The sequence below is a fragment of the Lontra canadensis genome, unplaced genomic scaffold, assembly GCF_010015895.1.
Source record: "Lontra canadensis isolate GAN:19392208 unplaced genomic scaffold, GSC_riverotter_1.0 scaffold53, whole genome shotgun sequence".
Classification (NCBI taxonomy): Eukaryota; Metazoa; Chordata; class Mammalia; order Carnivora; family Mustelidae; genus Lontra; species Lontra canadensis.
The window spans coordinates 13,620,171-13,632,873 of record NW_022631047.1 but is presented as its reverse complement, the minus strand read 5'-3'; the positions used below and the strand labels follow the sequence as shown (position 1 = coordinate 13,632,873).

Here is a 12,703-nt window from a genome sequence, read left to right as displayed (position 1 = left end):
TGTACAGTATCACTTTCTGAAAGATAGGGAACCTTTACATATGTATGTTCTATATAGTGCCTGGTTTGATGTGAGCATTCAGCCAAATTGTTCAATTTATCTTAACTCTTCCTATGTTAATACATTCTGTACTATGTTTTCTAGTAAGTCTACCACTGTAATCTGATCTTTCCCCATCTTTCCTTTGTAATCTTCCATGTAAAACTTCTTTTGAAAAATTATAGCCTTTTCCAAAATAGTCTCTGAATCCACTGTTTCCTTGACATTTCTGTTAAAATTCTGTAAGTTATTTGGTACATTTCCCAATTTCATTTCCTATGTTTATTTCATGCTATATAATTACATTTATGTTTATGTTTATTTTTGTTGTTTTAATTCTTATTTTATATTTTGAGTTCCTTATGGATATGGAGTACATAAAACTGTTTAATTCATTGAAAATAGGCACATTAACATTAGTTAAATAGTAGAGTTTAAAACTTCTGAAAGTCGTTCTTTATTTCATGCTTTAAATGTTGACAAATTTCAATGTCAGGTGTATGCGGAAAGGAAATTAGAAATCTAATTTCTTAAGCTCAGAACAATTTTTCTGTTAAGCAGGCAAGATACAGAGTCAGAATGCATGAATCTGCCTTCTTTTTCTAAATGATTTTTACTTTCTTTTCAGATCGTTGCCAGCAAAGGAGGTTTTGAAGTGGTTACAAAAGAGAAGAAATGGTCTAAAGTGGGTAGTCGCTTGGGATATCTGCCAGGAAAAGGAACTGGGTCTCTTTTGAAATCACATTATGAAAGAATTCTCTACCCATATGAACTTTTCCAATCTGGTGTCAGCCTTATGGTGAGATGCATCATTTTTTGTTTTCAGGAGTGGATAAATCCAGTCCTCCAAATATGAATGTTAGACTGTGTTCACTGTAACAAGGTAGCAGTTTGCTAAGCGTAGAAAGTTAAAAAGGTTTCTCTGGGTACCAAAATTTGGGGTAGCAAGGTGTGGTTTAAAAATTGCAGCTACTTTTGGTGGTTTACAAGATAAAGGTCAATGGGAATGAAGGTGATTTTCTTATTTATTTGAAATAAATTCTCTTAAGCTTTTTGAAAAATTCCTCCTCTTGACTTCATGTATTTTTTAAATAGCTTTATTGAGGTTATAATTTGCCTGCTGTAGAATTCAGTCATTGTAGATACACAGTCAGTAAGCTTTAATAAATTATACATTTATGCAGTAATCACCACAGCTCAGTTTTAGAATATTTCCGTCAGCCCAGAAAGTTCCTTTGTGTTTGGTTGTAGTTGGTTCCTGTTCATAACCCCAAACCCAGATAAACACCTGATTTTCTTTCTGGCTCTGAATTTTTTTGCCTTTGTAGAAATTTCACATAGATGGGATCATACAGTATAATTTTGTGTCTGGCTTCTTTCACTTAGCCTAATGTTTTCAAGGTTCATCTATGTTTTAGCCTGTATTATTAGTACTTCATTCCTTTTTATGGCTGAATAATAGTCCCTTGTATGGATATACCATATTTGTTTATCCATTTACCAGTTGGTGGACAGTTGGATTGTTTCCAGTTTATGGCTATTATGAATAAATGCTATGAATATTCATGTATAAGTCTTTGTGTGGACATATGTTTTCATTTCTCTTGGGTAGATACCTAGGAGTGGAATTGCTGGGTTATATGGTAAGTTTATGTTTAACTTTTTAAGAAACTGCCGAACTGTTTTCCAAAGTGGCTGAACCATTTTACATTCCCACCAGTAATGTAGAGGCTTCCAGTTTCTTCACGTCTTTGCCAACACTTGGTATTTTCAGTTTTTTTGCTTATAGCCATTCTAGTGGGTGTGTAGTGGTATCTCATTGTGGTTTTAATTTTCATTTCTCTAATGACCAGTGGTGTGCATCTTTTCATGTGCATATTAGCCATTTGTATATCTTCTTGATCTTTTTTGTATTGGATTGTTTGTCATCTTACACTTGTTTTAAGAGTTTGCTATGTAGTCTGGATACAAGTCTTTTATTAGGTATATGATTTTACAAATATTCTCTGCTAGTCTGTGGTTTATCTTTTCATTTTTATAATGGTGTCTGTTTGAAGAGTAGTTTATTAATTTCCTTTAACCCCCTTCTATGGATTGTGCTTCTGTTGTCATATTTAAGAAATCTTTTCCTAACCCAAGTCCCCAAAGATACTCTTTTTTGTTTTCATCTAGTAGTTTTATAGTTTTAGCTTTTATATTTAGGTCTAGATCCATTTTGAGTTTTTTTTGTTTGTTTTTTTGTATGTGTAAAGTATGAGGTAAAAGTGTAAGTGCATTTGTGAGGGGAGGGGAAATGTATATGTATATGAATATTCAGTTGTACCAGTATCATATGTTTAAAAGACGACTCCCCTTTTCCTATTGATTTACCTTGGCACCTTTCTTGAAAATCAGTTGACTATTAATGTGGGTTTATTTCTGGTCTCTGTTTTGTTCTTTGGTCATATATTTGCCCTAACACCAGTACTATACTGTCTTGAGTATTGTAGCTGTATTGTAAGTTTTGATATCCAATAGTGTTAGTCTTCCAACTCCTTCTTCTTTCTTCAGAATTTCCAAAGAACATGCATTTCTACATAAATTTTAGAAATTGACTTCTCAATTTCTGCAACAAAAGCCTGCTAGGATTTTGATAGGGATTGTCTTGAATCTGTAGATGGATTTGCTGGGTAGAATTGTCATCTGGTTTCACGTAGTTTTGGGATTTATTGGAAATTTATTATTTCTCTCCTGATTCTCCAATCTTACTTCTTATCAGTGAACCTGCTTTCTTTCTGTGCTCTGATTCTTTAGGGTATACAGATGCCTAATTTAGATCTTAAGGAAAAAGTAGAGCCTGAGGTTCTTGGCACTGATGTCCAAACTTCCCCAGAGCCAGGCACAAGAATGAACATTCTGCCGAAGAGAACAAGGCGTGTCAAGTCTCAGGTATCAACTTCCATGGATCATTTTTAATAGGAGTTTTAAGTCCATTGACTGCAGAACAATTATGTGGTTATTGGAGGCATTCACATACTGTTGTTCTTTAGAATGTGAAGAGACCTGTCTTTCATTTACCTTTAAGATGAACAAGGAGGAAATTGTAAAATTCAGTCTGATTCGATTTAGAAAGCTTTTTGTTAATTTTGAACAGTTTTGATGAGGAGGACAAATCAGTGTAAGGCCAGTGTTACAGACATGCTGATGAACTGTAGTATATTTTATTTTCATGGTTAGCAGAAATGAGAGGAGTAGGAATGGGTGGTTTTATTTTTCGCTCATTCCTTTAAAAGCTGGAGTATAAATTTTAGTGTTTGAACCATTCCAATGTTAACTTCTATAGTGTTCTTGTAGCCAAAAATAATTTCATCAGAAGAAAAATGCCCTAATTTCTTTTTGTCTGGACCTGCCCTGTCTTCCTTTCCCCATTCTCATTTGTGGTCTTCAAAGTGTGCTTTTAAAGTTGTTGTAAAGTTAGGTCTGTAGGTTGGGACAGTAAGATGCTGCTTTCCTTGCTCTGAATTGCTCCTTAAATCTCCTCCATGGTAATTTAGCTTCTTAGGTACTTTGATAACAGAAAGGTAGGTGTCTTGGATGGAGAATGTGAATTTAATGGAAATTCACTGGAAAGTGAATTATAAATTTATGTACCTTTATTAGTAAGTTACCAGTATGTACTATAAATTGTTTGGTAATTCATAATTAAATAAGTATTTTATTGCGTTATAATAATGTAATTTATATTTAGCATAATGAGAATTTTTAGTTATAAACCATTATAAATTAGTAAACTCTGGTTTGGTCATTAAGTGATTTTTGTTACTGTGGCTGATCTCAAAAGTTCTAACCGTCATTGGGTATATAGTGATGATTCTATTTCAAGACCTGAAACACCTGAATACTAGTAGTCTCTGACTTGGTGACTCACTAAGAGTTGCCCCAGGTGGCCCTGCTCCTCTAATCAGTTGACTACTTGTGATGAAAGTTCTTTTGATGTTCCTTTTGAAACCATGAAAAAGCTCGGCTGCTCATTGCCTGTATATAAGAAAAGGACAATATAGAATGTTTTTACTCGTTGGAATAATTGGTAATGTAGTCAGATTGGTTGATACCAGGTAGAAACTAGAACCATTGTAAGCTTTTCTTTCTTTTTCTTTTTTTTTTTTTTCTTTACTATAGGCTTTTCAGTGAAGAATTTGTTCAATTCACAGTTTGTCCTTAATTTCTATATTGCTTGGTCTGCCTCATTCCTATTCTTCAATTTCAGAAAGAAGAGAAAGGCTTTCTGGTAGAACTCCTTTGACTTCTTGCCCTATACACAGAACTGTTGGTATTCCTTCTGAATTTCTGCCAGTTTCTGTGGGCAAAAGGTACCTTTGTCTCTAAGGATAATCCTCCCACATCTGTCCTTTCTGGCTTCTTTAGGGATTTTAACACACCGCTTGTGAGATCCTCTCTCTCCTACCTCCTCTGCCTGCTGAATCTCTTCCTACCCCCCCCCGCCCCCCGTGTAAACATGTTTAAAGTCTCTGTCATCTTAAAACGAAAACTCCCTTCCTCGATAGTGCCTTACTCCTTGCCTCTTTTCATGAAGTTTCTTGAAAAACAGTCAATGTTGTCTCATTTTCCTCAGTATCGGTTTAGCTTTTGTACTCTGTAATCTGACACTGAGCTAAATTATTTTGTTGAAACTGCACCACCCAAGTTACCACTGAGTTAATAATTGTCAAAAGCTGAGGACTTTTTATTTCTTCTTCATCTTTGAGGATATATACATTTAATAGGGTTGTTGACTCCCCTTTTTGAAATTCAGTTAACTTGATTTTTCTTTGGCTCCCGTGATGCCTCTCTCCTGGTTATCCTCTTCACTCTGACCTCTCCTCAGTTATCTTTGTTCTCTCTTCCTATTGCCCTTTACATGGTGATTTTAAGTCTTTTCCTATCTTTGCTCTCCTTAGCTATCTTACTACCCTATGATTTCAGTTACTACCTGTACACGCAAGACTCCTATGTTGTAGCGCTCAAGTTTCTTTTGTGTTTACCAAAGATGTGTGTGTGCATATTGGTGGCCATTGGTGGCCACAGCAGGTATGCTGAATTCAGTACATCTCAAACATGACCATCTTCTCTAAATCTATTTTTCCTTTATTATTTTCTAGCCTGGTATCCATGACAAGCACAGCCATCTGATAGTCTTTTAAACAAGAAACAGAAGTTACAGAAGTTATCTTATTCCCCTTTCTTAGCTCTATCACATCACTTGCTTTACTCTTGTTTTTACTCTTTTTTTTTTTTTTTTAAAAGAATAGATAAATATTTATTTTGGAGAAAGAGGGAGAGAGAGAGAGAGAGAGAGAATGAAAGTGCATGCAAGCGGGGGGAGGGGCAGAGGGAGAGGGAATCTCAAGCAGACCTGTTGAGCACAGAGCCTGATGCAGGGCTCTGTCTCACAACCCTGAGATCATGACCTGAGACAAAGTCAAGAGTTGGACACTTAACCAGCTGATCCACCCAGGCACCCCTGCAATGATTGTTTTTTTCATCTTTGACCTCACTAGTGAGCTTTTTGAAACCTGGAGTCACAGTTTGTCTGTATGAAGGGTTATTAGACCCTTAACACATTTATACATTAGTACGAAGCCCATGATGCCAGTATGTCTCATTATTATTATTATTATTTTTTTTAAAGATTTTCTTTATTTATTTGACAGACAGAGATCACAGGTAGGCAGAGAGGCAGGTAGAGAGAGGGGGAAGTAGGCTCCCTGATGAGCAGAGAGCGCGATGCGGGGCTCGATCCCAGGACCCCAAGATGATGACCTGAGCCAAAGGCAGAGGCTTAACCCACTGAGCCACTCAGGTGCCCCAGTATGTCTCATTATTGGTGACATTAAGTTTGAGCCAGATTTCCATTATACTTATTCTCTTTGTAATAAAAGTAATCAGAATACACTGTAAGATAGTGTGAATAACCTGTCTTCCAGTTATGTTTTACCCAGTATTTTCACATTCATTGATGATCCTTACCTGAATTAGTTATGTTGGTGGTTGCAAGCTGGGTGATTTTCTAGCTCTGTCATTTTCTATATTTGTTAACATTTTTCTTTAAAGGAGAACTCTTCTCCCACACTTTCTTGAGATACTTTTTTCATACAGTAAAACATTTATATCTTAAGTGTACAGTTTTGTGAATTTCGATAAATGTCTGTACCTGTGGAACCATGACTGACTCCCCCACTATAGTCACTATAGATCATGATTTTTAAAAAAATATAATGTCTTATTATTTATTACCATCTCTTACTCCTTTTTGATAATCCTGTTGTTCCAAATTTGGCTAATGGGAACCACATCAAGCTGCTTCATGATACTCTTTTGACTTGACTCCATCCTTCTTTGAGCACTTGTTTTAGCACAAAAAGGCTCATTGTCTTCTTGCCTTGCTTTAGCCTTGGAATCAGCCATTTCTACATGGAATTCTGGTTCATTTTAGTGTGAAATAATATTCATTAACCAAGAGCTGAGCACAAGGTGTGCTTGTTCCTACTGGGATGCCATTGCTTTTGTAGGTCCTTTTAGTGGTTAGTGCTGGGAAATAAAATTTAAAAACATTATGAGTTTATATTTTCAGAAATGGATTGATAATTTCATTTCTAATCTAGCATCACAAAGTTCTTTTGGTTTGTGTTGTAGCTCTTTTCCTCGTTTTTTGAGTTGGCAACGTAATTTATTTCTATTCTTCTGTTTTGACTGAGATGCTTAAGACTATAAAACTCCCTGTGATCACTGCTTTGATTTATTCTGGATATTCTGATTTATAGTCTTTTATTGTTGTTGTTACCAGTTTTTATTTGTATTTATTATTATTATTATTTTTAAAAGATTTTATTTATTTGACAGAGAGAGATCACAAGTAGGCAGAGAGGCAGGCAGAGAGAGAGAGGGGAGGAAGTAGACTCCCTGCGGAGCAGAGAGCCCAACGCGGGGCTCGATCCCAGGACCCTGGGATCATGACCTGAGCTGAAGGCAAAGGCTTTAACCCACTGAGCCACCCAGGTGCCCCGTTGTTACCAGTTTTTATTTTTTTTTTTTTTAAATATTTTATTTATTTATTTGACAGAGAGAGATCACAACTAGGCAGAGAGGCAGGCAGAGAGAGGGGGAAAGCAGGCTCCCCACTAAGCAGGGAGCCCGATGCGGGGCTCGATCCCAGGACCCTGGGACCATGACCTGAGCCGAAGGCAGAGGCTTAACCCACTGAGCCACCCAGGTGCCCCTGTTACCAGTTTTTAATAGGAAGTTAAAGATTTCTGACCGGTCTTTTTATTTTTTATTTTTGCTACTTCTAGCTTTTATTCCATTAAGATCAGATAATGTTTTATTATTTCTACTTTTTGGAACTTTATTGCCTGGAAAGGTTGTGAGGATTAATTGATTAAAATGGTATGGTACAGTAGTATCTGCTACTGTATGTTTTATGGTACACAGTTAGGATTTCTTATGTACTGTGCATTAATAGTGGTGAATGTATAGTGTCATGTCATGTCATGTCATTATCCTCAGACTGTAGAGGTTGATTAATATAATTAAATTCATCTACTAAATTTTAAATATATTAAGATGTTGTTTTCATTGGTTGATTCTTATATGATCATAGACTTACAAAGTCTGTATTTTATCCTGATTCATTTTTATTCTTATTGACTCTTTTTAATAAGTTTTAGTTATTTACTTAGTGTACATTCAGAGTATATGGTTCATTTGAATTCATGGTATAACACTTTAACTATCCGAATGTTCTCATCTTCAAGTACTACAGTGGCAGATGATATCAGCTTAAACATTAGGAACACAATTTTCACACGAGGACACATTTTTCACATAAGATTTCCAGAAATAGGTAGTTCTAGGGTTGACGCAACAACTGCACATTGCCATGAAGGGCCTGGGCTCTTTCCATCTTTCTACTTTGCTTTCCTCAGTGTGTAGGGGTAATAGATCTCTTCTTAGCTGCAGTGTGGCTGCTAGAGTCCATGCAGTGCTTTCACCAGGCTTCATCTCCTAACAGTAGGGAAGGAGGTTAGGGTAAAAGGCTTATTACTCTTTGACAAGCTTTCTCTTTTATTGGAGACAAAAATCTTTCCCAGAAGCTTCTAGAAGATGTTTCATTGGTCCAGACCAGATTAACATTTCTACTCCTAGCTTGGTCATCACTAACAAAGAGAAATGGCATGATTGGCTTAGGATAATCATTATTCATCTAATAGGATGGGCATATTGCCTTTTGATCAAAGATGGGTGTCCATTAGCAAGGTAGAAGTGAGAATTTCTATTATTACCAGTAGCACACTGGTTATAACCAGTAGCATTTGTCTATGGACAGAACCTAATTGACAACTGTGGTTTTAATTAAGGTAGATTTCCTTTTGTGGAAATGAAGCTGGTGACTATCCAGTTGTTGTAATGAGGCGGTGAGTAGATTTAGAGAGCAAAGATAAAATATTTTTTTCTTCATATTGAAGAGGATCTTGAAACTTTTCTCGGTAAGAAAGTAAATGTATGAATCAGAATGGTTAGATAATGGAGTTTTGTTTATGTATTTATTTTTTTAGTCAGAATCTGGAGAAGTGAACAGAAACACGGAACTGAAGAAACTTCGAATTTTTGGGGCTGGGCCTAAGGTCGTGGGCCTGGCAGTGGGAGCAAAAGATAAAGAAGGTAAAAATCTCTTATTCGGTCACGAAAAGAGATAAGGTCTAGCCATATGGTTCTAATAAGATTTAAATAATATTTGAATTGAAGTTTGCCTTGGGATTTTCTTAAGTGTAAACTTGGAATGTGGTTCCTAGACGGATCACCTTTTATGGCATTTAATCTTGAATTTAAGGCTTGAGGAACCATATTTTATTGAATTTTTGTAATATTTGGAAGAGAGAAATTTTCCTTTTCCATGTCTAATATGTGACAGAAATTTGTCATTTCTAAAGGCTAGTTTAGGAGAGAAAGGTGAAATGAATGATTCTCACTTGGTGATCCATACCTTATAACTTTTAAATTTAAGGATCGGATTTTCTGACCTTTAGTATCAAAATTTACTGTGGAGAGCTTATGATTAAAATTCCAATTCTGATTTTGTTATTTTTCCATAATTGCCTTGATATATTATGACACTTCATTTAAATAAACTCTATGTTTGTAGAAAGCCTTGTATTCTCAGCTTTAGTATGTTTGAAACTCTCAGTAAAACTGCTAATGCAGAGATCAAGTTCCATTATTCTCTCTATATATGTGTCAGTTTAAAAACTCTGTAAAGATTGTATTGGATTTGTTTTTAATGTATATGAATTTAATGAAATACTATAATCACGGGTTGTATTATTACCCTTTTCATGATATGAGAAATTACATCACAATTCAGATTGTGGACAAGAACTCTGGAGGGTCAGATGATACTGTCCCATCACTCTAAAGACATTGTGATAGGACGCACTACATACATAACGATGTTTATTATCACCCTTCTAAGAATTAAGCACTTTTATCTTTTTCATTCTCGTACCTATTGTATTGGCTGGCAGTGATCTTAAAACTAGTCTCAAATTAGTCCCTGATAAACACTACATACAGGCAGTATAGAATTAGTAGTTTAGCTCTCTGGAGTTTGATTGCCTGGGTTAGATTTCCAGATCTGCCACTGACTGGCTGTGTGATTTTGGGCAAGTTATCTAACTTCTCTAGACTTTAGATTCTTTATCTTCAGTGGGGATAATAGCATATCTACCTCATAGTGTTTTTGAGATTTAATATAAATTATTTTAAATAGTGTCTGGTCCATAGTAAGCTCTCAACATTAGTTTTTACTATTATTATATAACTATTTTTATTTCAAGATGAGGTCTCCCGAAGACGAAAAGTTACCAACAGGTCAGACGCATTTAACATGCAAATGAGACAACGGAAAGGAACTCTCTCTGTTAACTTTGTAAGTGTTCTGAGATGTGTCAGGAGGGAAAGGATTTATTTTTAGTTTTGCACTTTTTATCTCGCTGTATTTTGGTATGCCGTTTAGTTAGTTCGTTTGGTTAGAAGACTAGATGGTAAATCTAAAGTCGCAGCTTTCGTTAATGTAATGTGAACCCTGCTTTGTCTGTTTACATTGACTCTTCCCCTGAGTTATACTCACATATACCTTGTGAGTGAGAGAATGAATATGAATCTGTAAATTCTTGAGCTGTATTGTAGACAGTGCTCAGTATTCATTCTCTACTGAAGAGTGTTTGTGTATAGGATGACATGGTGTATTTTATTTATATAATTGACTTTCAAGTAACGTGGATTTGTGGTGTTTCTTTATTCTGATAACTTGATACGCTTTTATTAACTTGCCTGAGAAGCACTGAGGAAATTGAGGAAGTCTTATGAAAAGTTGTCTAAATACAGTCATTTAAAAAATATTCAGGATTTAAGTTATGTGTGCTCTTAGTGTACATTATTTTGTTTGTTTCAATTAAGGAGTTCCTGGTAAAAATTTAATATTATTAATATAGAAAATAGACTTTTATTTTATTTTGTTTGTTTTCTAACAGGTTGATCTCTATGTTTGTATGTTTTGTGGTCGGGGAAATAATGAAGATAAATTGCTTTTGTGTGATGGATGTGATGACAGCTATCATACATTTTGTTTAATTCCCCCACTACCTGATGTGCCCAAAGGAGATTGGAGGTGTCCTAAGTGTGTTGCTGAGGTACAAGCCTAAATTTTACAGATCCTTTCTTAATTAACAACAGTGATGTTCACATAACACATACAGTAAATCCATTAAAAGCTCTTACTTTGTTCTTCAATGTTTAAAGTCTCTGGGATTTTTTAAGAGCAATATTGAATGAAAATATAATAATTGTATTGCAGCAGCTTACCTTTCGTAAGTTCTTTTTTTACTATTAGATAATTCTGTTTGTTGATGTAGATGAATGATACTTTTATTCAGATTAGTATTCTTGGAAAATAATAAAAATGAAGAAAGACTGTAGGTTTTTGTTTTTTTTTTAAAAGAATTTATTTATTTATTTGACAGAGATCACAAGTAGGCAGAGAGGCAGGCAGAGAGACAGGGAAGGAGGCTCCCTGATGAGCAGAGAGCCTGACGCAGGGCTCGATCCCAGGACCCTGAGTTCATGACCTGAGCTGAAGGCAGAGGCTTAAACCACTGAGCCACCCAGGCGCCCCTGTTTTTTTTTTTTTTTTTTTTTTTTTTAATTAAAAAAAAAGTCAGACATGAAGCTCTAGAACTTAGGATTCATCCAGTTTTCATGTTACCAGATAAACTGATGGTTCTATTAGTTTAATTTTTACTTATTATTCTGAATTATTCTTTTTTTTTTTTTAAAGATTTTATTTATTTTACAGACAGAGATCACAAGTAGGCAGAGAGAGAGGGGGAAGCAGGCTCCCTGCTGAGCAGAGAGCCCGATGCGGGGCTCGATCCCAGGACCCTGGGATCATGACCTGAGATGAAGGCAGAGGCTTTAACCCACTGAGCCACCCAGGCGCCCCAATCCTGAGTTATTCTTAATGTCTAAAGACATTATTGTCCTGAAATACCTAATTTGTTTACTTATTTTAACAAAATACTCTGATAGGACATGGAAGGGAAGGGCTTGGCTGGGCTGTATTTGGGTGTATTCAGAGCTTTGAGTTATTATTCTCAAGGTAAGATGATTCAGCAGCAGTTCTGCTGTGAGAATTTGTGTTAATATACTGGTCAGGGTGATTGATGATATGAAACAGCCATTCCTATAGCTAGATATTCTTGCAATCCAGTGGATATCCCTTTATCCATTATATTTTCTTCATCCATGAACATTTATTTTCTCTGTAGCTAAATCCACTGAGAAACTGAGAATGGTAGGTATCCTTGGACTTCATGGCATGGGAGTAGTTCTCCCAGTGTTTGTTTTGGTGCCAGAGCTTAATGTCAACTCCAGAGTCTGAAGCTGTTTTGTTACCACCTTCCTTATGGAAGGCTGTGAAAATGTAGTTGAGGTTCTAGAATATTATTTCCTGATTCTGTGTTGCAAGTAGTTAATACTTATTCTGCTGTCTAAGGTTGATTGGATTTGCTTCACCTAGGGAAATGATCAAAGAAGGTAATACTAATATTTTGTTAGTTCATTTTCAGTAAGTTAATATTAGGTATTTCTCCTTCTTAGGAATGTAATAAACCTCGAGAGGCCTTTGGATTTGAACAAGCTGTACGAGAGTATACACTTCAGAGCTTTGGAGAGATGGCAGATAATTTTAAGTCTGATTATTTCAATATGCCAGTTCATGTGAGTATCTGTCATTTAGGTCATTTTGGGGAGTTATGAATATTTGAGTCTAAAGCTTTTGGTTTGCTTTCATCATTTTTTGGAAAAACGGACGGCATGAAAAAGATGATAGAATATTAAATCTTGAAGATTAAGGGGCCTGACATCTGTTTCTATTTCACTCACTAATGTGGCACTGTGTACTCTCCTGTTGAGAAATCTGCTTTGATCTTTGAATTGTTTATTAGACTTCTGTGAGTAATCTTATAGAAAAACATGAAGTATATGACCGTTTTTCCTTTTGCTTGGTTATTTGTAATATGAAGTTTGCTGCTTTTCCTAGGGGATCTTGGGCTTTTTAAAATCCCTATCCAAA

At 35.6% G+C, this 12,703-nt stretch overlaps 1 protein-coding gene across 1 annotated transcript in view; it reads left to right on the top strand.

The window, feature by feature from the left end:
- Nucleotides 1-12,703, top strand: part of KDM5A (lysine demethylase 5A) — a 93,486-nt gene that overhangs the window by 14,656 nt on the left and 66,127 nt on the right. The window contains exons 4-9 of the mRNA XM_032874917.1: nucleotides 668-838; nucleotides 2,833-2,967; nucleotides 8,631-8,736; nucleotides 9,909-10,000; nucleotides 10,605-10,763; nucleotides 12,229-12,348. Of these exons, the coding sequence (XP_032730808.1) occupies nucleotides 668-838; nucleotides 2,833-2,967; nucleotides 8,631-8,736; nucleotides 9,909-10,000; nucleotides 10,605-10,763; nucleotides 12,229-12,348 (783 nt within the window). The remainder of the gene's footprint in view (nucleotides 1-667; nucleotides 839-2,832; nucleotides 2,968-8,630; nucleotides 8,737-9,908; nucleotides 10,001-10,604; nucleotides 10,764-12,228; nucleotides 12,349-12,703) is intronic.